The sequence below is a fragment of the Microcaecilia unicolor genome, chromosome 1 (assembly GCF_901765095.1).
Source record: "Microcaecilia unicolor chromosome 1, aMicUni1.1, whole genome shotgun sequence".
In the NCBI taxonomy this organism is placed as follows: Eukaryota; Metazoa; Chordata; class Amphibia; order Gymnophiona; family Siphonopidae; genus Microcaecilia; species Microcaecilia unicolor.
In genome coordinates this window covers 350,201,321-350,229,217 of record NC_044031.1, presented here as the reverse complement: position 1 = coordinate 350,229,217, position 27,897 = coordinate 350,201,321, and the positions used below count along the sequence as shown (strand labels likewise).

General features: G+C 44.5%; 1 protein-coding gene across 2 annotated transcripts in view; it reads right to left on the bottom strand.

Annotated features, from left to right (window-relative positions):
- Positions 1-27,897, bottom strand: part of C1H7orf57 (chromosome 1 C7orf57 homolog) — a 498,985-nt gene that overhangs the window by 414,101 nt on the left and 56,987 nt on the right. For both annotated transcript variants that reach the window (XM_030209461.1, XM_030209468.1), the window contains exon 2: positions 8,049-8,110. In XM_030209461.1, coding sequence (XP_030065321.1) covers positions 8,049-8,103 — 55 coding nt within the window. In that variant the 5' untranslated portion in view covers positions 8,104-8,110. The remainder of the gene's footprint in view (positions 1-8,048; positions 8,111-27,897) is intronic.

Sequence of the window (27,897 nt, the reverse complement as noted above, 5' to 3'; positions counted from 1 at the left end):
TTTGCAAGACTGCTTGACCGAACTGGTTGTCACTGGCTGTATTCTGTTCCAGACATAGTGACGTGTGAATTGACACATTCACATGTCACTCTCTGAATATCTCCCTCAACGGAGGCTAATCTCAAGTGGGTTACAGAAATAACCATGGGCTCTGACATTGTGAGGCATGGCATCACCCTCCAGAGTCAGCCCAGCCATAAATAAAGAGATGCAGTCTGTTAGCCAACTGGACAAAGTGCATTACAAATGGCTACCCTCATCCTGTTTGGGTCAAAAGAAAAAGAGCTGGGTGGTCTATGGCTTTAGTCCGCTCCAGATAGAAGGCTACGGCTCGCTTGCAGTCCAAGGTGTACACTGTGCTTTCACCAGGATGGACATGAGGATTTGAGAAAAATATTGGAAGAATAATTGACTGATTAAGGAGAAAATCCAACAGCACCTTATGAAAAAACTTGCACTGGGCCTCTCTTCAGGTTTCCTTTCTGGATTTATTTATTTAAATATTTATTAATTCATTCTTGTATCCCACTATTAACAAAAACAAGTTTTGGTTCAATGTGGCTTACATTTAGCGGTCAGGAAGTACACTGTTGATTGTAGCGTTATGATTGGTAATAAGTAATAGTTATTGGTATCATTAGTCAAGAAATGTCTTCAATAGATACGTTTTTAGTTCTTTCAGAACTGGAGGTAGTTACCGATGCTTCTTAGGCCTTGAGGATTGAGTTCCATCATTTGGAGCCCAGGTAGCTGAATCCAGCTAAGTAGATGGATTTGTAGGTTTTGTTTCTGCATTTGGGTAGATGGAGCAATAGGTATTCTTTGGTTCCTGGGCATGCATTTCTTGGTCACAGTTTGATTAGGTCTATCATGTAGGCAGGGGACATTCCAAACAGTATTTGGAAAAACTACCGTTCCAGTTTTTAAAGAATAGTCTGGCTTTTACTGGGAGCCAGTGTAGCATGATTAGCAGTGGGGTTACTCTGTCGTATTTCAATTTCTGTATATTAGACTGTTCAGAACACTGCAACAAGACTAATGTTTTCAGTGTGCTTTCTTACATCCTACATATGCTGCGGCAGTAGTCCAGTTGGGGTAGTATTAATGACTAGTATAGAAAGCCCGTGTCGGTAGGCAATGAAACGGGCGCTAGCAAGGTATTCCACGATATTGTGTGGTGTGTGTGTGTGTGTGTGTGTGTGTGTGACAGAGGGATTGAAGAGTGTGTCTGTGTTTGAGATACAGAGTGTGTGTGGAGAAGTGATTTCCAAAACCCACTCCGTATGTCTGTTGCTGGGCCCTGCCCCCCCCCCCCCCCCCCATGTCCATGACCCTCTCCTTCCCTTGCTCAGTCCCTATGTCTGTGTTGCTGCCCCGCCCCCGTTTTCCATGACCCTCTCCTTCCCTTGCTCTCCGTTGCTAGACAGTTTACCTGCAGTCCCACATTTTGTGCCTGAAACCTGAAACACAGCTCCGTACACAGCCAGCTGGCTTTGGCTGAAGTCTCTGCAGCTGCTCCTTCTCTCCCCTGTGAAGTTGCTGCACTCCTCCGGGGTTTTGCTGCAGGGGCACTGACGTTCAGGGCAGAGGAGGAGCAGCTGAAGAGACAACAGCCAATGCCAGCTGGCTGTCTACGGAGCTTTTTTTCTGTTTTTTTGTTTTGTTTTTTTCCTTTTTGTACAGACTGCTGCTGCTCATCAGGAGAAGCAGCAGCAGTCGTTCAGCGTTTGTGGCCTGCGGGTGGCGAGGGGTTTGATGTGGTCGTGGTGGGTGGGTGGGGGTCTTCTGAGATGCGCTTTCACGGAGAGGTTTTGCTGTTGGGGGTTGGGAGGCTCTGTGAGGTGATGTGCCGGGGGGGAGGGGCTTCTGTGATGCGCCTGCACGGAGGGGCTTTGTTGTTGGGGGGGCTGGGAGTTGCTCTGTGAGGTGATTTGTAGACAGGGAGGAAATATTGACCCACTCCTCGGCAAAGAGGGAAAGACGTCCTCCGATGACAGGAAGCGAGGAGGGGGCCGGCGCACCATCATTGAGAGGGTCACCCCTGAACTCCAGGCCTAGAGCCGATGGCTGCGGAACGCTTGTCCGAGCGAAAGGAGTTCCTCTGCTGAAAAACGGGTACGAGAAGTGAACCCAGCAGAACGCCCCGGGCGGTACCTTCTAGCTTCAAGGAAGCGAGGTCTTTAAGAGGAGTGGACCGCCTGGCCCTTGGAGGAAGGCCTCGGCCTATCTTCAGGCAAGCGCTGGGGTTTAGGATCTCCCAGGCCTTTAACAATTTTTTTTTCCAACTCCTCACCAAATAGAAGGCCTTGAAAGGGCAACTTCACCAACCTTTGCTTAGAGGCCATGTCCGCTGCCCAATGTCGTAGCCAAATAAGACAGCGAGCCGTCACTGCTACTGCCATTTGTTAGCCGAAGCTCTGACAATATCATAAAGGGCATCAGCCAAAAAAGACAAGGCTGACTCCAGCCGCAGAGCCACATCCGAGAAGGGCTCCGCTCCATCTCCAGGCTGTTCCACTGCCTGTTGCAGCCAGGCAGGCTCTAGCAGCATAACAACTGCATGCAGACGCCCGAACAGTAAGACCTGCAATTTCAAAAGGACTGTTTAAGTGCTGCTTCCAGCCTACGGTCTTGGTATATCCTTCAGGGCAACTCCTCCTTTCACAGGGAGAGTAGTTCTCTTTGTCACCGCAGTGACTAGGACATCTACTTTAGGCCTTGCAAAGCAAGCCAAATGCTCCTCACGCAGAGGGTATAATTGCCCCATAGTCCTGGAAACTTTCAAAGGTCCCTCGGGGTCAGCCCACTGAGATGGAGTCATGCAAAGGAAAGGCTCGAACAGGCTTTTTGGTACTAGCCATCCTAGGATTCACAGAGGAGGCCGTGCCACTGTCAGGCTCTTCAATAGAAAGGACCTGTAGGGCATCTGAAATAAGCGCTGGCAGCTCATCACGGTGGAAAATCCTCACCGCGGAGGGATCATCCAGATCCTGTGGTAATTCTGCACCTGACTCTGGCTCCTCAGACCACGAAGGCCTGCCAGAACTCTCCGAATCTGAAGGGAAATTAGCCCTTCTACGCTTTTCTTTATGCCAATTATCACGGAAAATAGCCTCAGCGAGCAGTCCCAGGCCAGAATCCACCGGGGGGACAATAGAAGGAGCCTCAGATGACCCTTGAGGGAGAGCTGTTTTCAGCATGTATGCTTTATGCAATAACAACACAAAATCAGGGGAGAAAAACTCGCCCTGGGCACCCAGATCCCGTCTGGGGCTAGCCGCTTCCTGAATAGCCTCAATGTCGAAGTTCCCCCCCCCCCCCCGGGCTCAGGGCTCTCCGTCTCTACGGAGGCCGCGCCATGCGGAGAATTCAAATGGCGTCCACTGCAGCTCTGAGCGGGAAGAATCATCGCTCGCCATGCTCAGGCCGGCTCTTACACCTGTACAGCACGATTTACAGAGCCCCGCTGCTGATTTGCGCTTGCCACACCGGGAACAGCGCTTTACATTCTCTGCAGCCATCGCCGAAAACGGCAGGAAAATTCAAAATGGCGGTTTCGTGCCAAAAACGCCCCGATTGCGGGCCCACCCCGAAGGAGTTAGAAAACACTCTTACCTCACCGGACCGAGTATCACAGCTCCGGTCCCATAGAAGAATCAAGGAAAACCTCTGTTCCCTTTTTTTTTTTTTTTTTTAACCGCTGTGAGGAAAGCAGAGGTAATAAGAACTCCGGAGGCGCAGATGAGTGGGAAAGGCAGGAAAAGGCGAACCAATGTGCCTGCATCCACTGAGTGGGAAAGGACAGGGAAAAGCAAGCTAATATGTCCACATCCACAGCATGGGTAAGGCAGGGAAAGGGCTAATCTATGTGCCTTCAAAGTGAAGCTGCTATAGCCTCCAACACCCCGGCTAACAACTGGCAAGCCAGGAGCCACCCCAGGCAGATTTTTGATGGAGCTCGAAGAAAGCTGCCGCCACCCTGCTTGGGGAGATAGAGAATACTGAAGAGGCAGTGGAGCTGGCTGGCCATGAGGCACTGTGAAAAGTTGAGTGCTCTCTATCTCCCCCTGCTGGTTGATGGACACAACCCATACGTAATGGCTTCATCTGCTTGATGACAAGGAAACATGGTTTTCAAGCGATAGATGTTGATCAACAATAATTCCCAGTATTTTTAATTGAGATTCTATCGGGTATGTTGTTTGGTCAATTGTGAAATTTTGGTAGGAAGAAGTATTGTGTTGTTTCAATAGTATCAAGAATTTGGTTCTCTCTCTATTTAGTTTCAGTTTGAAATGTTTGGCCTAGTTTTCCATGATGTCTAGCCCTTCTTTTATCTTGTCCGATATTATGTGATATTGTTATTAAAATGTATATCCCTTCACTGGCGAACGAAAAATTCTCAACAAAAACAAGAACTAAACCTATACCACAAGAGGCAAAATATACCCACAAACATTCTGGCAACAACTCTATAACAATGAATGGACAGCATCAACAGAGTCAATCCAATGCCTTCATAACTGGGAAAACAGATGCAGAAATATACTAGACCACATAGCACCACTTCAAACCAGAACCTCACATAAATTCAATACCATGGTTTAATGAAGAACTTAAAGAATTAAAAACACAAGTCAGAAGAATAGAACGTGCCTGGAATAAGAAAAAAAAAAAAAAAAGAAGAGACGACTCTGCATTTAACGACTGGAAGCAACTACAAAGAAAATACAATACACCATTAGACAAACTAAGAGATCTTATTATAAAAATAAAATCGGACCAGGCTACAAAGACACACAAACTCTCATTACTGAACACCACCCCGGTCACTTCTAACAACACAGACACTCCGTCAGCAGACAATCTAGTGAACTACTTCAAAGAAAAATTAAGTTACGACTCACAATACCCATCAACACAAGTGATTATGCAAACCTCCTTGAATGCTTAGACCCATCACCTGGGGAGTATCCAGCAGGACCGAACTTGGACTAACTTCGACATCCTATCGATCGACAGCTAAAAAATTACGCCAAATCACAATGCAAACTAGACATCTGCCCTAGCAATCTTAAATCTGCCCCTCAACAATTCAAAACAGACTTCACGAAACACATGAATTACATGCTACAAATGGTCTCTTCCCTAAAGATAAAAGGAAATATCCTACTCACGCCTCTACCTGAAGACGCAAAGAAATCCACAAGTGACCTGACCAACTATCGCCCTGTAGCATCCATCCCGCTGATAACCAAACTTATGGATGGCGCAGTGACGAAAACAGCTCACTAACCACCTAAACAAACACTCAATCCTGCATGAATCTCAATCAGGATTTAGATCGAACTACAGCACCGAAACAGTATTAGTAACTTTAATGAATAAATTTAAACAAACAATTGCAATCGGCAACAACATACTTATGCAATTTGACATGTCCAGTGCCTTCGACATGGTTAACCATGTAATACTACTACACATCTGGAATACTTTGGAATTGGAGGAAACGTGCTTAACTGGTTTAGAAGATTCCTGACAACAAGATCATACCAAGTAACAACTAAAGCAGCGACATCAGCGACACCTAAATGGGGAGTTCCCAAGGACCCCCCCCCCCCCCCCCCTCTTTAATCTAATGATGATACCTCTAGCCAAACTCCTGAACAATCAAACCTCAATCCATACATATATGCAGATGATGTCATGCTATACATCCCGTTCAAACGTGATCTAACAGAAATCACCAACGAGATTAACCAAAGCTTCCAGATCACGCACTCCTGGGCGGACGCTTTTCAGCTAAAACGCAGAAAACACACAATGCCTTATATTTACCTCACAACACAACACAAGTACATTCTCCACCATAACCTCCCTTAACGTCTCTAACACTCTGAAAATTCTTGGAGTTACCATTGATCGAAATCTCACACTTGAAAACCATGTAAAGAATACAACTAAGAAAATGTTCCAGTCCAACATTTTTACCCAAGGGCCATTTTTTGAAACCTGGTACAATCAATGGTACTAAGTCACCTGGACTACTGTAATGCACTTTACGCTGGCTGTAAAGAACAGATTATTAAGAAACCCCAAACTGCCCAAAATACCGCAGCCAGACTTATATTTGGAAGGACAAAATATGAAAGTGCAAAACCCCTAAGAGAGAAATTACACTGGCTCCCACTTAAAGAACAGATCACGTTCAAAATCTGAACGATTGTTCATAAAATCATTCACGGAGACTCCCCGTCCTACATGCTTGACCTCGTGGACCTTCCACCCAGAAATGCCAAAAGATCTGCCCGTACTTACCTTAATCTACATTTCCCCAGCTGCAAACGATTAAAATACAAACCACATGCGTCCAGCTTTTCCTACAAGAGCACGCAGATGTGGAACGCTCTTCCAAACCACGTGAAAACAATTAAGAAAAACTTTCGCAAATCGTTGAAAACCTATCTATTCACCAAGGCTTAACACGAGAATCCATAACTAACTACAACTCATCAACACCCCTCCCTCACTTTGACCGTTTTCTTTCTATAATTGCTTGAGTAGATCAACTGCTAACTTATTATTATATCTCTGTACCACCAAATGTATTTCTGTTCTCTGAAATGGTGAAGCCATTACAGGTTTTAGTAAGTCACACTGAGCCTGCAAATAGGTGGAAAAATGTGGCATACAAGTGTAAATAATAATAATAATAGTCACATCATCCACGTATATAAATGGGTTAAGCCCCATGTTGTCCAGTTTCTTTCCAAGTGGAGCCAACATGATGTTGAATAGTACAGGTGATATTGGGGAGGCTCATGGTACTACACATTCAGGGTTCCAGGAGGTTGATAGTTGGTTGGACATCAACTGCCACTGTTCCGTGATTCCCATATGGTGGAGATGAAAACGGTAACGGAATTCAAACGCGTGGGATAAACATAAAGGAATCCTGTTCGGAAAGAAGGGATCCTCAGGAGCTCAGCGGAGATTGGATGGCAGAGGCCGGGCTGGTGGTTGGGAGGCGGGGTTAGTGCTGGGCAGACTTATACTGTCTGTGCCCTGAAAATGACAGATACAAATCAAGGGGCTGGTGGTTGGGAGGCGGGGCTAGTGCTGGGCAGACTTATACTGTCTGTGCCCTGAAAAAGACAGATACAAATCAAGGTAAGGTATACACAAAAAGTAGCACATATGAGTTATCTTGTTGGGCAGACTGGATGGACCGTGCAGGTCTTTTTCTGCCATCATCTACTATGTTACTATGTTAACATAATACTGATGACTATGTCGAAAATGCTCGAAATGTCAAATTGTAGTAGTAGGATTTTCTGACCTTAGCAAATCAGGCTTTTGAATTTTGTTATCAGTGTGATTATGAATTTTGAGAACAGAGCTAACATTGAGGGGGTAAATGGTCAGGACTGTGGCATGATAGGCACCAGTTGCAAGTGTCAGTCATACATGGTCCTACCACACCTTGAACATTTTTTGAAACCGCTGGAAGGTTTCTATGACATCAGAAAAACTTCCAAAATGAAATAAAATGACTCAGTCCTGAACAAAATAAAAATACAGGGTTGTTTTTTTTTTACTGTGCCCAAGCCCAAGTAGGCTGTGAGCCGCAACAAGAAAAGCAACTTAAAAGAGCTGCAAAACAGTAAAAGAATTAAAGGAATAAAATTAAAATAGAAAAGGTAAACAGTCCTGTGCTACTCACACTAAATCGCAAAGCAGGAAGGTAAGAATAAACAGTGGGAAAATGCATCAGAACAACACCACAGAAAGAAAACAGAACATCCTGTTCAAGTTGGGCAGGCAGGCAAGCATGTGCTGTGGGGCCTGCCAAATGCTTCAGGAAAAGTTCTGAACACTGGAGTAGCATCCGTCCCAGGGATGGTGTATCACCCATTCATGGTGACTGGTTGTCCTCCGTGAAAGATGATATACATTTGTAAATCATGAATAAGGATTCTAAAATAAGTAGCCACTGTGTACTATAAATGTTGAAGAATTCAACATTAGCTAAAAATCTTTACACTTACCACAGGTACTATATCTGCTTGGGGGTCCAGAGGTCTCTTTGTTTATTTGTCTCATACCTTTCCTAGTGGATAGAAAAAAAAAAATTCTCATATAGGAACAAAAACAGAACACTTAGCTAACTCATCAGGTCGAAGTATTTCAGGCATACGGGTTAAAGATTTATCAGTCCTTTCACAAAAAGAGAAGGTGAACTTAGATATTACAACCAACAGTAAATAGATACTCCCAGAAACAAACTCAGTACAGATTCCTTCCTATTTTGATAAGGTGTTATTGAGGATTTAGAGCAGTGATTTCCAAATCTGTCCTGGGGGAACCCCTGCCAGTCAGGTTTTCAGGATATCCACATGTTCTACTTACATACACTGCCTCCTTGGTATGCAAATCTATCTCATGCATATTCATTGTGATTATCCTCAAAGCCTAACTGACTGGGGTTCCCCCAGGACAGGTTTGGGAATCACTGCCTTAGAACACTGAATCAGAAAGAATGTTCATGCTTCGAGCTCAAGAATTCCCCACAAATGAGCTCTATGTACTAAAGTACAAAGAAATTTCACCAAAGTAAACTTTCACATGAAGCCTATGTCATATGAAAAGTTATGTAAATTTCGTTATTAATGAACTGCCTGGACACTGCAGAGAAAGGGAGTAAAGTAGATACTGGATAAGGTGGGAGGGAGAGGAAAGGAAGAAGAGATGCTGGATAGGGGGCAGAGAGGGAGAGAAGGACAGCTGTTGGGGACATGGGATGGGGGGCTCAGGGAAGGAGATGTGCTGGATTATGGATTGGGGGGAGAGATGTAGCTGAAGACTCACCTAGGGCATTAGATACCTTTGGGCTGACCCTGCTTTCAGCCACTGAGTGGAGAGCAATTCTCAGCCCAGTGAATATACCCATATTGCCTCCACTCTGTGTATATTTTAGAAGTAAACAACCAATATTCTATAGGGTTCTTTGTTAAAAAACCGGAGTCAGTTATTATATGTATCTCCACTAAAGACTCCAGAACTTATAAACAATCTTTTATTTTATTAACAATAAATATATCAGTCACTCATACACAATTACATATATTCACCATTACATATATTATATAACATGGTTTCACTTGAATAGCCTTACGTTACTGCCATCCATATATTTATACACAACAATGTGTGGTTATCAGTGATTCTCTCAAAACCAGTACATCAAGTCATGAAAACAAATTTAATCTGATGCCAAGTACTCAATCATTACTTCCATAATATATGTGGGTTCTAAACGAAACCCACGTGATCTATTGTTCATTGTTCCATTAAAGCATCGATTAAAACAAATGTATGTAGGGTTGGACTGTGCTGCCAACCACAGTGATGTTATTTGTTGAGAGTAAATATCGCTGAAAATGTCCAAAACCCACACAAAATGGAGGCTAGGAGCGTGTATCCAAGTTTGAAAACATCTCTCTATGCCAGTTCCTCAAACTGGCATAGAGAGATGTTTTCAAACTTGGATACACGCTCCTAGCCTCCATTTTGTGTGGGTTTTGGACATTTTCAGCGATATTTACTCTCAACAAATAACATCACTGTGGTTGGCAGCACAGTCCAACCCTACATACATTTGTTTTAATCGATGCTTTAATGGAACAATGAACAATAGATCACGTGGGTTTCGTTTAGAACCCACATATATTATGGAAGTAATGATTGAGTACTTGGCATCAGATTAAATTTGTTTTCATGACTTGATGTACTGGTTTTGAGAGAATCACTGATAACCACACATTGTTGTGTATAAATATATGGATGGCAGTAACGTAAGGCTATTCAAGTGAAACCATGTTATATAATATATGTAATGGTGAATATATGTAATTGTGTAAGAGTGACTGATATATTTATTGTTAATAAAATAAAAGATTGTTTATAAGTTCTGGTATATTTTAGAAGTGCCAAAGAAAAACAAGCATAATTTAATGCATCTTTATTTCACTTACAAAACTAAAGTCATGCTGATAAAAGTTATAAAGTAAAGGCATAGGTGTAATTTGGTGGGAGTGAGGGGGCATCCCCCCCCCTCCCCAAACAGCTTGCCACCTCCCACATTGCCGAGTGGTATGGCATCTCCTTCCAGCCCCCTTCCTGCAGCCCTGCAGGTTCCGGGAACAATCTGGGGGGGGGGGGGGGGGGGAGGAGCAGGAGAAGGATAGAACTGGCTAGAGGGGAAGGGAACAGAGCAGAAGATGGATGGTACTAGGACGTTTGGGTGGAGGGGAGGGGGGAATGAAGCAGAAGATGGATGGAGCTAGAGAGTGTGGGTGGAGGTGTGGGTGAATTGAAACAGAACTGGGAATTATGGATAGGAGAAGTGTCATGTCCCCTACCTCAACGCAAGCTGCGTCCTCGGGCTGCGTAGGGTCCCGTTGACACGCACACTTGACTGGCACAGCCTTGGCTGCAGGCTCCTTGATTTCTTTGCTTCCATGCACCTGGCTCTGCTCTCTCTCTGCCTGGCTTCCAGGCTCCTTGATTGCTTTGCTTCCACCCATCTGGGTCTGCTTTTCCTCTGCCTGGCTTCCCTTGCTTCTCTCCTGTTGGTCTTCTGGTTCCTCCTTCCCCTGCTCTTGTCCTATGGCTGTGCCCCTTCTCCCTGCTGATGTCAGACTCCAGAAATTTCTCAGCTGAGCTCTCCCTAGACTCCTTGGTTCGGCTTCTGCTTTGGTAGGTGTTACTTGCTCAGTAGTGTGCTTCTCCTCTACTTTGTTCTTCGTTACTGTCTGTACCTGGATCACCCTTCTGACCTGCTGCCTGCCTACTGACTCTGCCTGTACCTGGATCATTCTTTTGACCTGCTGCCTGCCTACTGACTCTGCCTGTACCTGATCACTCTGTTGCCTGCTGCCTGTCTGGCCATCACCCCGCTTCCTGCTCCATCTCATAAGCCCTGCAGGCCGCCCGCACCTAGGGACTAAACCTCTGGGGAACGGTGAAACCCGGGGTTGTCTGGCCGCCAAGCAGAACCTGGTCCGAGTACAGGGCTCGGCAGTGCTCTACTTAGTATAAGAACTCACAGGTCTGACAAGGAGTGGGAATTTTGAGGGTATAGTGAATACTTAGCAGTTTTAAATATAAGTGGGGGTATATTGATAGGTTGGGAAAATAAATGAAGGTGAGAAATGAGGAATATGAGAAGAGAGGATGATGCAGGGAAAGGTTGAGTTATAATGTAAATGACCTGGAAGACTGGAGAAAGGATAAGAGGCACTGAAAGGGTATGGGAGGAAGGGGACGGGTCTCTGAAGGGAGTTGAGTTTGGGTGGCAATGAAGTTTAAAAGATGGTGAAAGATGCTATTGGGCATGGGGTATTTGGTCAGAGGAAAGAAGGAACTTTAGGGATGGATCTGGGACTGATAGGGTGATGAGGGCTAAGAGGGTGAGTATAGAAGATGGGAATGGGGGACTGACGAAGTGGGTGAAAGCTGGGGGAGGGATTTAGGAGACTAGGTAAGGGAGAGCTGCACAGGGAATGAGGGAGATGGAAAAAGCCAGTAGGTAGACAGATACTAAGGACTAAAGAGTGAGAGAAAAGCAGGGGAAAAAAAAAAAAAAACATAAAATGAAAGATTAGTGCCAACCATATATAGAGAACAAAAAGAAGAAAAGAGGAGTGAGGAGAAATAGAAAAGCCAACCTGGAAAAGAATTTAGAAGAAGACTGACACATGTAAAGTGGAAAAGAGACTGGAACCAGCAATTAGAAAAACTGAATGCTCAGACAACAAAAAGGTAAAAAAGAAAAAAATATTTTTAATTTAATGCTTTTTAAGGACTAAGATGTGCCTTGCTTTGTGGAGTGTACATTTTTCTATTTTTGTATTTTGCAGAGTTCAGGAGAAAATATATTTGTTTCTCTTTTACCAGTATTTGCACTCCTTATAGTCTGGCCTTCTTGAGGAGATCTCTATTTCAGTTTGTGTGCATGTGTTTTGTGGTTCCCTATGTTGTATCACATGAGGGTCTGTCCATGTTTTGCATGTGTGACTGAGGTGATGGATTCTGCTAGCGTGTAGTATCTGTGTAGGAGTGTGTAACAGCCCAGCTTGTTTCCAGTTTTCCAGTAGCAGGTATACTGGTGCTCTAGGGTCCAGTGGAATATAATGCTGTCTTTCATAGGCGGGTTAGGGTTGTTGTGCGTTAAGTTTTCTATATACAGTGGTGGAAATAAGTATTTGATCCCTTGCTGATTTTGTAAGTTTGCCCACTGACAAAGACATGAGCAGCCCATAATTGAAGGGTAGGTTATTGGTAACAGTGAGAGATAGCACATCACAAATTAAATCCGGAAAATCACATTGTGGAAAGTATATGAATTTATTTGCATTCTGCAGAGGGAAATAAGTATTTGATCCCCCACCAACCAGTAAGAGATCTGGCCCCTACAGACCAGGTAGATGCTCCAAATCAACTCGTTACCTGCATGACAGACAGCTGTCGGCAATGGTCACCTGTATGAAAGACACCTGTCCACAGACTCAGTGAATCAGTCAGACTCTAACCTCTACAAAATGGCCAAGAGCAAGGAGCTGTCTAAGGATGTCAGGGACAAGATCATACACCTGCACAAGGCTGGAATGGGCTACAAAACCATCAGTAAGACGCTGGGCGAGAAGGAGACAACTGTTGGTGCCATAGTAAGAAAATGGAAGAAGTACAAAATGACTGTCAATCGACAAAGATCTGGGGCTCCACGCAAAATCTCACCTCGTGGGGTATCCTTGATCATGAGGAAGGTTAGAAATCAGCCTACAACTACAAGGGGGGAACTTGTCAATGATCTCAAGGCAGCTGGGACCACTGTCACCACGAAAACCATTGGTAACACATTACGACATAACGGATTGCAATCCTGCAGTGCCCGCAAGGTCCCCCTGCTCCGGAAGGCACATGTGACGGCCCGTCTGAAGTTTGCCAGTGAACACCTGGATGATGCCGAGAGTGATTGGGAGAAGGTGCTGTGGTCAGATGAGACAAAAATTGAGCTCTTTGGCATGAACTCAACTCGCCGTGTTTGGAGGAAGAGAAATGCTGCCTATGACCCAAAGAACACCGTCCCCACTGTCAAGCATGGAGGTGGAAATGTTATGTTTTGGGGGTGTTTCTCTGCTAAGGGCACAGGACTACTTCACCGCATCAATGGGAGAATGGATGGGGCCATGTACCGTACAATTCTGAGTGACAACCTCCTTCCCTCCGCCAGGGCCTTAAAAATGGGTCGTGGCTGGGTCTTCCAGCACGACAATGACCCAAAACATACAGCCAAGGCAACAAAGGAGTGGCTCAGGAAGAAGCACATTAGGGTCATGGAGTGGCCTAGCCAGTCACCAGACCTTAAACCCATTGAAAACTTATGGAGGGAGCTGAAGCTGCGAGTTGCCAAGCGACAGCCCAGAACTCTTAATGATTTAGAGATGATCTGCAAAGAGGAGTGGACCAAAATTCCTCCTGACATGTGTGCAAACCTCATCATCAACTACAGAAGACGTCTGACCGCTGTGCTTGCCAACAAGGGTTTTGCCACCAAGTATTAGGTCTTGTTTGCCAGAGGGATTAAATACTTATTTCCCTCTGCAGAATGCAAATAAATTCATATACTTTCCACAATGTGATTTTCCGGATTTAATTTGTGATGTGCTATCTCTCACTGTTACCAATAACCTACCCTTCAATTATGGGCTGCTCATGTCTTTGTCAGTGGGCAAACTTACAAAATCAGCAAGGGATCAAATACTTATTTCCACCACTGTAAGTTTTCAGTGTCGTTTTGCAGGGGTTTCTGTTATTTCATAAAGTGTCTGGCCCTATTTGAAAGCAGGCTCTCCAGCAAACGAAAACCCACCTGCTTTAAGCTTGTGATGTTCGGAGGTGATCACAATTTGAATATTTTTGTAAGGGAGATAAAGCATTTAAGTGGCTAAGATAATCGCATCAAACAGTACTATCTTAATGTGGTTCATCCTAACCAGTTAAGTGCTGAATATCACACAAGCTATGTTTTATCAAGCCGCGTATGCCTGAATATTGCACAGACATGGCTTGGCATTGAATATGCAAGAATAAAGCCGATAGCGGTCAGCAAAACACTGACTGCCGCCAGCTGAATATTGGGGCCAATATGTCTGCTGGAGAGGGGTTACATTGCTGATACTGAGATGAAACCAGAATCAGATTTTATTTTGTATGGTGAATTCTATGGGGAAATGCTGTAGTTCAGCTCTGCACTCGTTGCATGAAGAAGGCTTCTGTGGATGCGGAATATATGCTTGCATTTAACACTGACAATGCAGAGTCAGGGGTCAGTATTTTTTTTTTATATTAGAGTTCCAGGAAATATAATTTAACTCAAATAATATTGAGTATAATCAATATTGGCAGTTTTTTTTGTTTTGTACAGCTTGGGAATATAAATTGCATTCTAGTAAGTTCAATTTGCTCCTTGTGATCTTGGGCAACTCACTTAACCCTCCATTGCCTCAGATACAAAAATTAGATTGCGAGTCCTCCAGGGACAGGGAAATACCCAGTGTACCTGAACGTAACTCACCTTGAGCTACTATTGAAAAAGGTGTGAGCAAAATCCAAATAAATAATAAAAATAATATCTGAGAGGAAGTGACGTCACGAACTCTGATGGCTGTCTGAGTCCGGAGCTCCATCACGTTCCTGCTTTCAATTAGCGAAAAAGAGCTTAGACCCGTCCCTGAATTGTTACCTGGTATTACAGAAAAGCGTCGGACTCTATTGTGGTCACTTTTGCTCGGCTGGGAATTATGTCCTCGCTCCAGAAGGAGAGTGAGCGTGGCAAGCCGGTAAGGCCGTGAGCCGCCATGTCCTCTCCTCGGCTCGCGCCTCCCATTCTGACTCGGACTCTGCTATGTCTACCGCTGAGATAGGAAGCGCTTCTGCTAAGCGGGGCATTTCAAAAGATCTAGCCAAATGCCTAAAGGCGATTCGAGAGGAGATTAAATCCTCTAAGGAGGAGATAGTTGATCGTATGGATGTCCTGTGTGTAGACCTGCGCGAGCTGGGAGGGCGCGTGGAGGACTTAGAGGCTCGTGTCGAACAGGCAGAACAACTGAGCGGGGCTGATTCTAGAATTTCAAAACTCCTCGAATATTTGGATGAGCTGCAATATAAGGTGGATGACAAAGGAAAATCGGGGGGGGGGGGGGCGAAGGAACAACCTCGGTTTTCGTGGGGTCCCTGAAGTTGGGGACAAAGAAGATGCAGTCTCGGTGGTCAAGCTGCTCTGCGGTAAGCTGCTTGGGTCAGAGAACATCGCGGTTGAAAGAGTGCATAGAGCCTTGGGGAAGAGAACGGACAATAAGCCATGGGATATTGTAGCTTGATTCTCTTCCTATGCCATGAAAGAGCAAGTGATGCAGCGGGCTCGTCAGGTCTCGCATATCCTATATAATAAAACGCACCTCCAACATTCTGAAGCTGACTGCATGGCTGAGGCATTGCTGCTCTCTGTATCCATCTCCTGAATTAACATCACCTACTTCCGGGTTTGTCACAAGCAGAAGTGACCAACCACACTAGGTTTCTCAGCTTCAGAATGTTGGAGGTGCATTCTATTAAATAGGATTGGTCAGTTCCTTGAAGCACAGCCAGAGCTCAGCATCCTGCACAGTAATGCTCAGACACCAGAGAGGGGGGGGGGGGGGGGCAGTATCTGTCACACACACTCTCTCACTCTCTCACAGTCAATGTCTCTCTCTCTCACTCACTCTATGTCTCACATTCACTCTCTATGTGTCACACAGTCACTCACACACTCTCTTGGTCTCATACACTCAGTCAGTCTCACACACACTCTCTCTCTCTCTCTCACACACACTGTATCTATGTGAAACACACTCTCTCTCACACTGTGTCTCACATATGCACTTGCACACACACTCACCCAGACTCACTCTCACACACTCCGAGGAAAACCTTGCTAGCGCCCATATCATTTGTGTCAGAACGGGCCTTTTTTACTAGTTGATTATAATGAGGCTCATGTGAAGGTGTTCCAGGATCTGTCCCAACTGACTTTGGCTAAATGTCGTGCGATGAAACCAGCTTTGGACATATTAATCGCAAATAAAATCCCATACCGTTGGTCCTTTCCCTTTGCCCTCTGCTTCACAGTGGCGGGGGAGGCTGCATCGGATCAGACATCTGTAGTTTGGAAGGTTTTGCACGATGAAGGGACGGCTGATGAACATCTGCCTGTGGATCTTGCCCCTACAACTCGGGCCAAACTCCAGCAGTGGAAGCGTGTCTCCAACAAACCTAAGAGCCCCTCGAAAGCTATCTGAAGAGAATGCCTAATCTTACTGCAGAATTATATCGGATGGTTTCTGTGACTATGTATTAGGGAGGGAGTTTATTTCTGGATTCTTATGCTGAATCTATGGGATGCACTATATTTAGATATAGTTTGCTCTAGTCTTACTAGTGAGGGGTTGGAGGAAGGGGAGTTATGGCTGTTTTTGTGTGGTGTTTCAAGAGGGATGTATGTGTTAGGGGCAGCAGGGATGTGTGGGAGAGTTGGGTCTTGGGTGGTGTTTCGGGTTGGTAGGTCTCTTTCTCTGGTTTGCCTAGTAAAGGGGGCATTGTTGGTCCTTATCTAGGGGTTTGTGATGGTTGGGAGGGGGGAGGGGTTGTTATTTTCTCCCCCTTTTCTTTTCTCTTGCTTTTCTTCACCTTTCAGCTGTTGGGTGGATCTGTGGCCTTATGCTATGATTGGGCCTCACATTATGTGGTACTAGTAAAAGAGGCCCGTTTCAGAGCAAATGAAACGGGCGCTAGCAAGGTTTTCGTCGCCAACACCCCCTCCCTCCCTGGCCAACCCCTTCGTTGTTCTGACATTGCTCCGCCCCCAACGTCATGACGTTTGACGCGAGTGATGTCCCACCCCCCTCCGCCTCCCTGCCTCCCTCCCAACCCGTTCGTTGTTCTGCCATTGCTCCGCCCTCGAGGGCGGGGCCCGGAGCGATTTTGGTGGCTTCACCACCACGAACCTTCGAACCTTTTTGAAGGAAGTCAGGGCTTGGCTTCACTGACATCAGTGTCCTCAGAACGTTGAGGGTGAGTTTTATTATAGTAGATGTGCTATAAATGAGTGTTGATATTAAGTTTTTGATTTATAATGTCAAGGGTCTCAACTCCCCTCAAAAGCGTCAAAAGTTATTTAAGGAATTGCTGTTACACACTCCTCACGTGGTACTTTTGCAGGAGACCCACTTTAAGAGGGAACACAAAAAATTTCTGTTCCATCATCAGTACCCTAATGTTTTTTGTGCTTCCGATGCTAGCGCCTCGAAGAAATGGGGGGTTGCGATCTTGCTTCACTCTTCCCTGCAGGTTCAGGTGCAGAAAGTTAAGCGTGACCCTGGGGGTCGTTTTTTGCTTTTGCATGTGCTTTTGAATAATAATTCAGATTTTTCTCTAGTTGCTGTCTATGCGCCTAATAAATCTCAGGGGGAATTTTATGTTTGGCTTGGAAAAGTGATGCAAGCTGACCCGTTTGGTAAGTTGGTGTTGGGGGGTGACTTTAACGCAATGTTTGATCCGGTCATGGATAAGTCAGGTGCAGTCTCGAGGATTGATGTTAAAAATTCTAAGGCTTTGGTTGCTCTAGCCCGCTCTTTAGCTGTATGCGATGTGTGGCGTCTACATCACCCTAGGGTAAGAAATTACTCTTTTTTATTCTCATTCACATGACTCTTATTCTCGTATTGACCATCTACTCCTTGATGTATCTCTGACTCAGGCGGAAGTACTTCGGGTATTGGATCTATTACCATTTCAAATCATTCCCGAACTTGGTTTCATCTTTCTGTGAGGCTGATAAGGATATTAGGTGGACTCTATATATCTCCTTGCTAAGGGACAAGGAGTTGTTAGCTGCATATCACACTCTGAGGGAATATCTTGATATCAACTTGGATTCCGGTCCTCCTATGGGGATTGTTTGGGACGCTTTGAAGGCTGTAAAAAGGGTTCTTGTTGTTTTTTTTTTTTTTTTTAAACAGGCTAGTATCCAGGCCAGGGCCTGGCAACAAGAGGTGGCTATGTGTATGTCACAGTTATCTTGTTTGGAGGCCCGGCATAAGTCCTCGCACTCGGTGTCTATTTTGAGGCAAATCCAAGCCTTAGATTGGACAATATATACTCAGAACAATTACAGTTTGTAAGAGGTCAGCAACAGCTACATCAGTACTTTACTCAGAATAAGCCTGGTCGCTCTTTAGCTCTTAGATTGAGGCAGCAGAGGTTTGACCGTACCATTCTGCGGATTGGAAATGGTAAGAATAAGGTGTTGACTCAGTCTTCTTTGATCCGTCAGTGCTTTCAGTCCTTTTGTAAGTCCCTATACTCGGCAGATTCTAATATTCATCATGATGCTATTGAGGCCTTTCTTTCCTCACAGAACCTTCCCTCTGTCATATGAGAAGCTCCTTACTTGATGGTGTCATCGAGGTAGATGAAATTGTTTAAGGATTTGACAACAGGAAAGGCTCCTGGACTGGATGGTCTGCCGAATGATTTTTATAGGGGTTTAGAGGAGAGTTGGCTCCTCTCCTAGCTGAGATTCTTAATGGTGTTCAGGAAGGGGAGGCTCTTCCTCCATCTATGATGGAGGCTTGGATAGTAGTGATTCCAAAGCAGGGTAAGGACAAGGTGGACTGTGCCTCATATCTTCCCATCTCCATTCTTAACTCTGATGTTAAAATTATAGCTAAGGTTTTAGCAAATCAATTAACTAAAGTCCTTCCTGACTTAGCTCATCCTGACCAAGTTGGGTTTGTTCCCCAAAGGCAAGCTGAAGATGTGCGTCATATGGTCAATGTGTTGCATGTAGCTACCAATTCAAAGACCTAATTATGTCTTTTGGGATTGGATGCCGAGAAGGCTCTTGATCATGTTCATTGGCCTTTTATGATCAGTGTTATGGAGAAGCTGGGGATTGAGCAGGGCTTTAGAGGCCGGACTCAAGCTCTTTATAATTCTCCCAGAGCATGTGTGCGTATTAATGGGGGTAACTATGTTCCCTTTATCTAGGGGGACTAGGCAGGGGTGTCCCCTTTTGCCTATGCTATTTGCACTGGTCATAGAGCCTCTTGCTAATGCTATTCGTGGTAACCCTAATATCTCGGGGCTTCTGGTTGCTGGTCAGTAATATACGCTGGCAATGTTCGCTGACGATATATTGCTCTAACTAAACCATTAATTTCATTGCCTTATCTGATTCAGCTTTTAGCGGAATATTCCTCTGTCTCTGGTTTGTTTGTTTGGTTTTTTTTAGTGTGTTTTTTTTTTTTTTTATATATATCAATTTTATTGATAACACTTAAACACAATACAACAAATAATTCGAACAATACATAAGAGATGTCATCAAGCTTATAAGTTTTCTTCCCTCTTCCCCCAAATCCCCCCCACTCTCCATCCCCACCCTCAACTCTACCCCCCTACCAGTTCTGTTAACAGTTCAATATCCTGCTTCTCGCAACAGGTGTCAGAGTGTCCCAAAACGGAAGCCAGATTTTACAGAACTGGTCTCCGTTCTTCGAGGCCAAGTCTCCCACTTTTTTTTTTCCAACATACAGCATTGCATCATGGCTCCTCGCCATTGCGGTGTTCCAGGTGGTTCTGATTGTAGCCACAATTGTAGTATGGTACGTTTGCCCATCAAGACTACTCTTTTCAAGAACGCTTTAAATCCCTCTGGTGACTTGCCACGGACCTTATAGACATCAAACAGCTGTCCTGGCGTTGGCTGCCAGTTTTATCCAGAAGGGGATCGCTTTTGTGCAATACCAAAACATATGCCCTAGAGAGGCTCCCACAGTTCCACATTTTGGGCAGTCGTCTGTTGTTCTCAGGGTCGCCTTATAAGCCCTGTGTGGTGATATATACAGCCTCATGATAAATTTGTAGTGCATTTCCTGCCAAGTCACATTCTCTGTCACCCGATACACACCCATCAAGCACAATTTGATCTGTTCTGGGTCCGGTTTCCACCGCAGCTCCTGATGCCATTGTTGTGACACTTGCGTGTAGTCCAGTGTCCCCTGTAAGTCTCTGAGATGATGGTGGAAGTACTTAAGCGGTACTTTTAACTGTGCTTCCAGGCCCAGCATCTCACTTATGGATTCCCATACTTGCTGAGTGAGATCCGATGCAGGCAATGTTCGTATGTAATGTTTGAGCTACATATATTGAAAATAGTCTTTCTGTCCAAGTCCAAATTCTGTGCACAGGGGCTGGAATGTTTTAATGGTCCCTGTTTCAGATACCACCTGAAATAAGTATTTAATACCACAAATCTCCCATTTCCTAAACAAAGCAGATTTCCCCCCCCCCCCCCCCCCCTCTGGGAATGCCAGGTTACCTTTAATGGGCAGTAGTGGGGACACTGCACTGTTCCATTTATTTTTCTTACTCAGCCATTTCCATGTTTTCTGCAAAGGGTTCAAAAGAAATCTATATGGGCCCAGGGTTGGGAGTTCTTCTGGTGGGGCATGGAGCCAGTAGGCAAATCCCATTGGGGCCATCAGTGAGGTTTCCACTCTAGTGCAGGAGAAAAACTCCCTCGAGCGAAACCAGTCTGATAAATGCCGCAAATTACAGGCGATTGTTATAAGCTTTTAGGTCATGTAGCCCCAGCCCCCCTTTTAGACAAGGTCTCATAAGTTTGTTTAATCCAATGTGTGCGCATTTTCCCTGCCACAAAAACGTTGTAAGGGCTTTGTGTAGCCACCTCTCCTCTTTATATCCCAATATAGCAGGGATCATCTGGAAAATGTATGTCCATTTGGGAAAAATAAACATGTTATACATGGTGATTCTTCCCCTCAAAGACAGAGGTAGGCCCTGCCATCCCTGCAAAGCTTCTTCTGTATGCTTCTTCAGGGGGGGTCCATATTTTCTTTGTACAAATTTGTTAAATCCCTCGGTAGATAGACCCCTAGGTACTTGAGTGTGCCCACGGCCCATTGAAAGGGGAAAGGGCCCTCCCACTCCGTTTGCACTGTTTCCTGTATTGGGAGGGCCAGTGATTTTTGTAAGTTTAATTGCAATCCTGAGTAGAACCCAAATTCGTCTATGACTTCTAATAGGCGTTGGACTGAGGTCTTCGGTTGGGTAAGGGTAAGGAGCATATCGTCAGCGAAAGCCAGTGTTTTTATTAAGTTCCCGTGTAATGTGACTCCCTGTATGTCCGGGTCTAGTAGCATTGTGCGTAAGAGTGGTTCTAAATATAAGAGGAACAGTAGAGGGGGATAATGGGCATCCCTGCCTGGTGCCGCGCTCTACTCGAAAAGGTTTAGATCTGGTGCCATTTATTAGTATTTGTGCTGTGGTATTCTTGTATAGTGTTTTTGTGGCATCTAAAAACCAGCCGTCCAAGCCCGTGTGCTCAAGTACCTGAAACATGTAATCCCAGTTAACTTTATCAAACGCTTTGGCTGCATCTAGGCTAACTAATAGAAGAGGATCTCCCGTAGCCTGCCCATACGCCACTGCTAAGAGGGCTTTCCGTACCTGTTGAACCGCCTGACAGCCCTTAACAAACCCTACCTGGTGTTCTCCGATCAACATTGGCATGTGGGACATCAGTCTATTTGCCAGTACTCGGGACAGGATCTTGACATCAACATTAATAAGGGTGATGGGTCTATAAGATTCTACTTGATCTTTAGGTTTACCCGGCTTAGGAATTAAGGTAATCAACGCTTCGTTCTCTCTGGGCGAAAAGGATCCCCTAGCAACTACTGCATCTAAATAGTCCGCCAACGCTCCACACAGTTGTGATGTCAACATTTTATAATACTCATTGGAGAAGCCGTCCAATCCTGGTGCTGATCCTATTTGTAAGGCTTTTATTACTTTAAATACTTCTTGTGTTTGTAGGGGCGCAGACAATATTTGGCGGGCTTCCTCTGATAATTGTGGCATTTTTGCATCTTCTAAGTAATCTTTGGTCAGGGGGCCTTGGACCCTATTTCTGGGAGTATACATCTGCGTAAAGTGCTCATAGAATGTATTTACTATATCTTGTAATTGATTAAGTTTGTCTCCCCTAGAGTTTTCGATCACTGGGATAAATCGCTGTGCAGTAGTTGCCTTTGCTACCCTTGCCAGTAATTTCCCGGATTTATTCCCAAATCGCTGAAAATTTAGGCGTTGTGCTATTAATTGTTTCTTTGCTTGTTCATGTATCAGGGAATTTAATGCTACTAGGGCTGCTGACATTGAGTCTCTGTTGGCTATTGTTGGGTTACCCAAGTATTTCCTCTTTGCCTTCACGTATACTATCTCTGAACGTAGTATCCCGGCCGCTAGGCGCTTTTTCCTAGCACACTGGAATGCTATCACTTCTCCCCTCATAACCGCCTTGGAAGCTTCCCAATATGTTATAGGCGAGTCACATGATGTCAGGTTTGTATCCTCTTATAATTGCCATTTTTCCTGTAGATGAGTTAGCAGTTGTTTATCCTGATACAAATATGCAGGGAATCTCCATTTATTACCCTCTCCACCACCCCCACCTACGTTAATTTCCACCCAAATCATGTTATGGTCTGATATTTCCATGGGGCCGATAGTGGCTTTCTGGACTTTAAAGAACCAGGATTGTGATATCAATATGTAATCAATTCTAGACCAGGAAGAATGTACTTTAGATTGGTGTGTATAGTCCTTTGTGGTAGGGTGGAGGGCACGCCACGGGTCAATTAATTGGAGGTTTACAGAGCACCGGTATCCCTTTCCCTCTACCCGACCCTGGGATAGCTGTGGGTGAGGATCTATCCAAACTCGGGTCTAGTACTTGATTGAAGTCTCCCGACCATATCCAGGGGGCATCATTATGTTGCAGTCCTAGTGCTAAGGGTCTGGAAAAAATTTGGGCTATAAGCGTTAGGGGCATATATTGCACAGATGTAACACTTCTGCCCTTGGAAGTTTATCTGTAAAAGTACAATGCGTCCCTCAGTGTCCCTGTAGATTAATTTGGTTGTGCAAGGTAATCCCTTTCGGACGAGTATTACTACCCCGCTCTTCCTGTTAACCGAAGAGGAGAAGTGGCTTTCACCCACCCATTGTTGACAGAGTTTCCCATGTTCTATATCGGACAACTTTGTTTCCTGTAAGCAGGCAATATCTATACCTTGCCGCTTTATCTGGGTCAGGATTTTATATCGTTTTACAGGTGATGCGATACCTGAAACATTCCATGATAGTATTTTAAATTCCAGATCGACTAATCTCTTCTTTGTTTCGTTGGTACTATTATAAATATCATCAGGGTAGCCCTCCGGGAGCCCAGCCTCCCCCAGAGGGTATGTGATTTAGTGTGTGGGAGAACATGGGTTACCCCTAACACTCCATATGCGAGGACAGACATTATTAAGAACCTCCCCTCTACTTTGCTACTTATCCCCACTCCTATCACCTCCCTCCCATCCTCTCCTATCCCCCTCCCTCCCTATACCTAACCCCCTTTCCTCCCCCCCTTGTTCCCAAAATTGCCTCGAGAGGGATAACCCCATCTAGGCAGACACACAGCATGCCGGTCCCCTGCTCACCCCCAGGCCCCTCTTTGTTATAATTAAACTTATAAAGTTATAACCTCTATGTATAAAATCTTTACATTATTGTTTATCCCGTCAGGACAGTTCAATCAATCACAAGTTATGCTCACCACCATATGTCCAAAACCAGATCAAGCCGGTGCTTCCTGACTTTTCAGTTCTTGGTTAATATATTGCAGTGCTGAGTGTTCTGATGTAAAGGATATCCATTTCCCGTTTTTCATGATTTTTAATGTGGCAGGGTAAAGTAGCATAAATCTGGTGTTTTGTTCAATCAAAGCTGTACACACCGAGTGGAATTTTCTTCTTCTTTCTTGTACGTTGGCTGAGTAATCTTGAAATATGCGGATCTGGGCGCCCTGCGTAGGTTAGGGAATCTCTTTTCTGACGGAACCCCTGTAGAATTTCTTCTTTATGGATATAGTTGTGAACTTTCATAATTACTACTCTGGGTTTTGATCCATTTTGGCATGGTTTCCCCAGCCTGTGTGCTCTTTCAATGCATAGGGGGCCTCTGCTGTCTGATATAGCAAATTCTTTAGAAAGCCAGCTTTCAAGCAGTGTGCCCAGATTTTTATCAGGAATTGTTTCGGGCAGGCCCACCAGTCTAAGGTTACACCGTCTGGCTCTATTCTCCAGTTCATCCAGCTTCTCCTCTTGGGTAGCCAGGTGTTTCTTGAGGGTGGAAAGTTCAGGCTCATGTTGTTGCCAAGTCTCTTCCAATTCAGAGACTCTCTTTTCCACCTCCGTGGTTCTGCTGGCGATCTCACTCAACCGGCCATCTAATTTCTCCAGCTTCCCCTCTAATGCAAGGAATCGGGGTTCCAGCACTGTACTCACCGCCGCTACTAATTGCGCGAGATGTCGGGCGGTAAATTCAGCTTCGCCTCGCGGCGATGCGGCCGCCATCTTGGATTCGCCGCTCGCTACAGGGAGCTTTTCTTTTTCGTTCTTCGAGCTCTTTCTCGTGCTTCCAAGCGGCATGGGAACGAGGAATGGGTCCATACACCTTCCGCAACACTTCAACGGGACCAGGTTGGTATTTCTGAGGCCAGTTCAGTTCGTAGGGCGCCGGGAGCAAGCAGGGTCCGCGGAGCAGCACAAAAGCGTTGCTATTGCTCCAACTGCATCACGTGACTCCCTCTGTCTCTGGTTTTAAGCTTAATATGTCTAAATCGGAGGCCATGGCAGTGGGTATTCCTGGCCCGATCTTAGCGTCCTTACAAAAAGCCTTTTCATTTCACTGGGTGACCCGAGGCATTAAATATTTGGGGGATTATTCTTACTAGCAAATTCTCTGATTTATTCTCAGCTATCCTCCCCTTTTGAAGGATTTATATAAAGATTTGGAGGCTTGGGGCCCCATTGAGTTATCGTGGTTTGGAAGGATTGCTACATTGAAAATGAACGTGCTGCCACGCTTGATGTATCTCTTCCAAGTCCTTCCTCTACGTTTGTCTCGCTCCTTTCTTTCAGGTATCCAGAATCGTCTTCGTTTCATCTGGTCTAATAAAAAGCCGCGACTTTCTAGAACGTTGTTATATAGGGACCAAAAAGAGGGAGGGTTAGGTGTTCCAAATGTGTACTGGTACTACAAAGCTGCTCAGGCATGGGTGGCCATTGAGTGGTATCATGCAAGCCCTCATAAGAGGTGGATTGGCTTGGAACAGGATTTGGTTGGAGCATGTCAGTTGTGTTCTTTGATATGGCTTCCTCAAAGGTATAGAATGATGAGAAAGGAGATTTGTCCCTCAATTTTGACAACTTTTCATTATTACATAAGTATTGCCATACTGGGAAAGACCAAAGGTCCATCAAGCCCAGCATCCCGTTTCCAACAGTGGCCAATCCAAACCACAAATACCTGGCAAGATCCCAAAAAAGTACAAAACATTTTATACTGCTTATCCCAGAAATAGTGGATTTTCCCCAAGTCCATTTAATAACGGTCTATGGACTTTCTTTACGAAGCCGTCCAAACCTTTTTTAAACTCCGCTAAGCTAACCTCCTTTACCACATTCCCTGGCAACGAATTCCAGAGTTTAATTACAGCTTATTTGTTAAGCAGGACTTATACTTTCTAAGTTTACACCATAAGTAGAGGAGTGTGGTAGCCGTGTTAGTCCACTCTTAAGGTTATCAATAGAAATCAAACAAAATAAAACATGGAAAAGAAAATAAGATGATACCTTTTTTTATTGGACATAACTTAATACATTTCTTGATTAGCTTTCGAAGGTTGCCCTTCTTCGTCAGATCGGAAATAAGCAAATGTGCTAGCTGACAGTGTATATAAGTGAAAACATTCAAGCATTACTAATAATGCTTGAATGTTTTCATGTATATACACTGTCAGCTAGCACATTTGCTTATTTCCGATCTGACGAAGAAGGGCAACCTTCGAAAGCTAATCAAGAAATGTATTAAGTTATGTCCAATAAAAAAAAGGTATCATCTTATTTTCTTTTCCATGTTTTATTTTGTTTGATTTCTATTGATAAGTTTACACCAGTAATTAACAATCCACTTTTCCCTACAGGCCTTGAATCTGGGACTTTTACGAATTGGTTCTCGGTGGGCCTGGGGCCAATTTTTTGATGAGGGTGCATTTATTCTGCTTCATAGCTTGACCGAAAATTATGCAATTTCACCTAAGGATATTTTTTGCTTATACACAAGTGAAGCACTTTCTTTCTGCTGGGGAGATTAAGGCAAATGTTTTGCGAGAAGATTCTTTCTTAGAAGACTTGTGTGAGGATTCTAAAGGGATGAGGAGTTTGATCACTTGTTCGTATTCTTTTCAGCATCAGCAGGTTCGGGCCCCTGTTGAGTATCGAGTGCATTGGCATTGGGAGCTGGGGTGTAATAGGAACTTTATGGAATATGCTTTGTCTAGGATTTCTCTCTATATACCATTTAAAGAAAATGCACTAAAAGTCTTGTACAGATGGTACCTGACTCCTGCATGCTTTCATCATATGTTCCCACAGGTGTCTTCATTGTGTTGGAGAGGCTGGGGGCAGGAGGGCACCATGGGGCATCTCTGGTGGACTTGTAATAAAGTCTGAGCCTTCTGGAAGTCTGTGCAGTACAGACTCCAGAGGTGGCTCTCCAAGCCAATAAAGTGGTCTCCTGAGTTTTTTGTTTTTTTCTAAGAAACCACCTGGCCTGACTACTTTACAATCTCTACTGGTTCGTCAAACTATGTTGGCGGCCAGGGCTACTTTGGCCACTTCATGAAGTCCTCACAGGTACCTTTGATTGTTAAGTGGGTTAATAAGCTATGGTATATGTGCGAAATGGAGAGGCTTTGGGCTCAACGCTGTAAACCAATATCTAAATGGGAAGCTATTTGGCACCCTTTTACTTCTAACTGTTCATGTTGAGGGCTGGAGGCGAGGGGAGGGGGTTTCCCCCTTTATATATTAATTTTTTTTTCTTTGCTTAGTTGGGTAGGGAGGGGATGTTGAGACAACTGTATTTAAATCAGGTAACAGGCATATACAGATGCCATTATCAGCTTACCACCTAGGAACTCTTCCAGATCGTCACGCACGTACTTGAATTTTCACTACCCAGCCTGTTGTGGCATCAAGTATAAAACCGCCGATGCATCCACCTTTGCTTATGTTAGCGCTCACTCGTGGAATAGATTACCAAAATCTGTAAAATCTATTCAAGATCATTTGGCCTTCAGAACATCTCTAAAGACCCTATTACTTGGGAAAGCTTACGCTACAGACCCGCCTAGCATCTCTAACTTCTGAACTGCTGCAGTCGCTACGACATATTGAACTCCATTACTCTTTCTCCTTTTCCTCTCCTTTGCTGTTACTCGCTCTTTACTTCATTGATTTTGATTGTTTGCTGAATTGATGTATGTTTTTGCAGACTGATGTAAGCCACATTGAGCCTGCCCATGGGTGGGAAAATGTGGGATATAAATGCTATAAATAAATAAATATTGACGTTTATTATGTATTGTTACCTACTTTGTGGGAGTGCCTTAGGCTTTATAGGACAAACTCTATGCTAACTTGACTCTGTATGGTGTTGACAGCTACTTATATATAAGCATTTTGTTAATTCTCCCAAATCTTAAGACTTCATTCAATTAAAAAAGATATATAATAATTTGATATACCACAAATTTTCTAAAAGAAGTCTAAGCGGTTTACAATGCAGCAAAACTAAGGGGGGAGGAAAAAC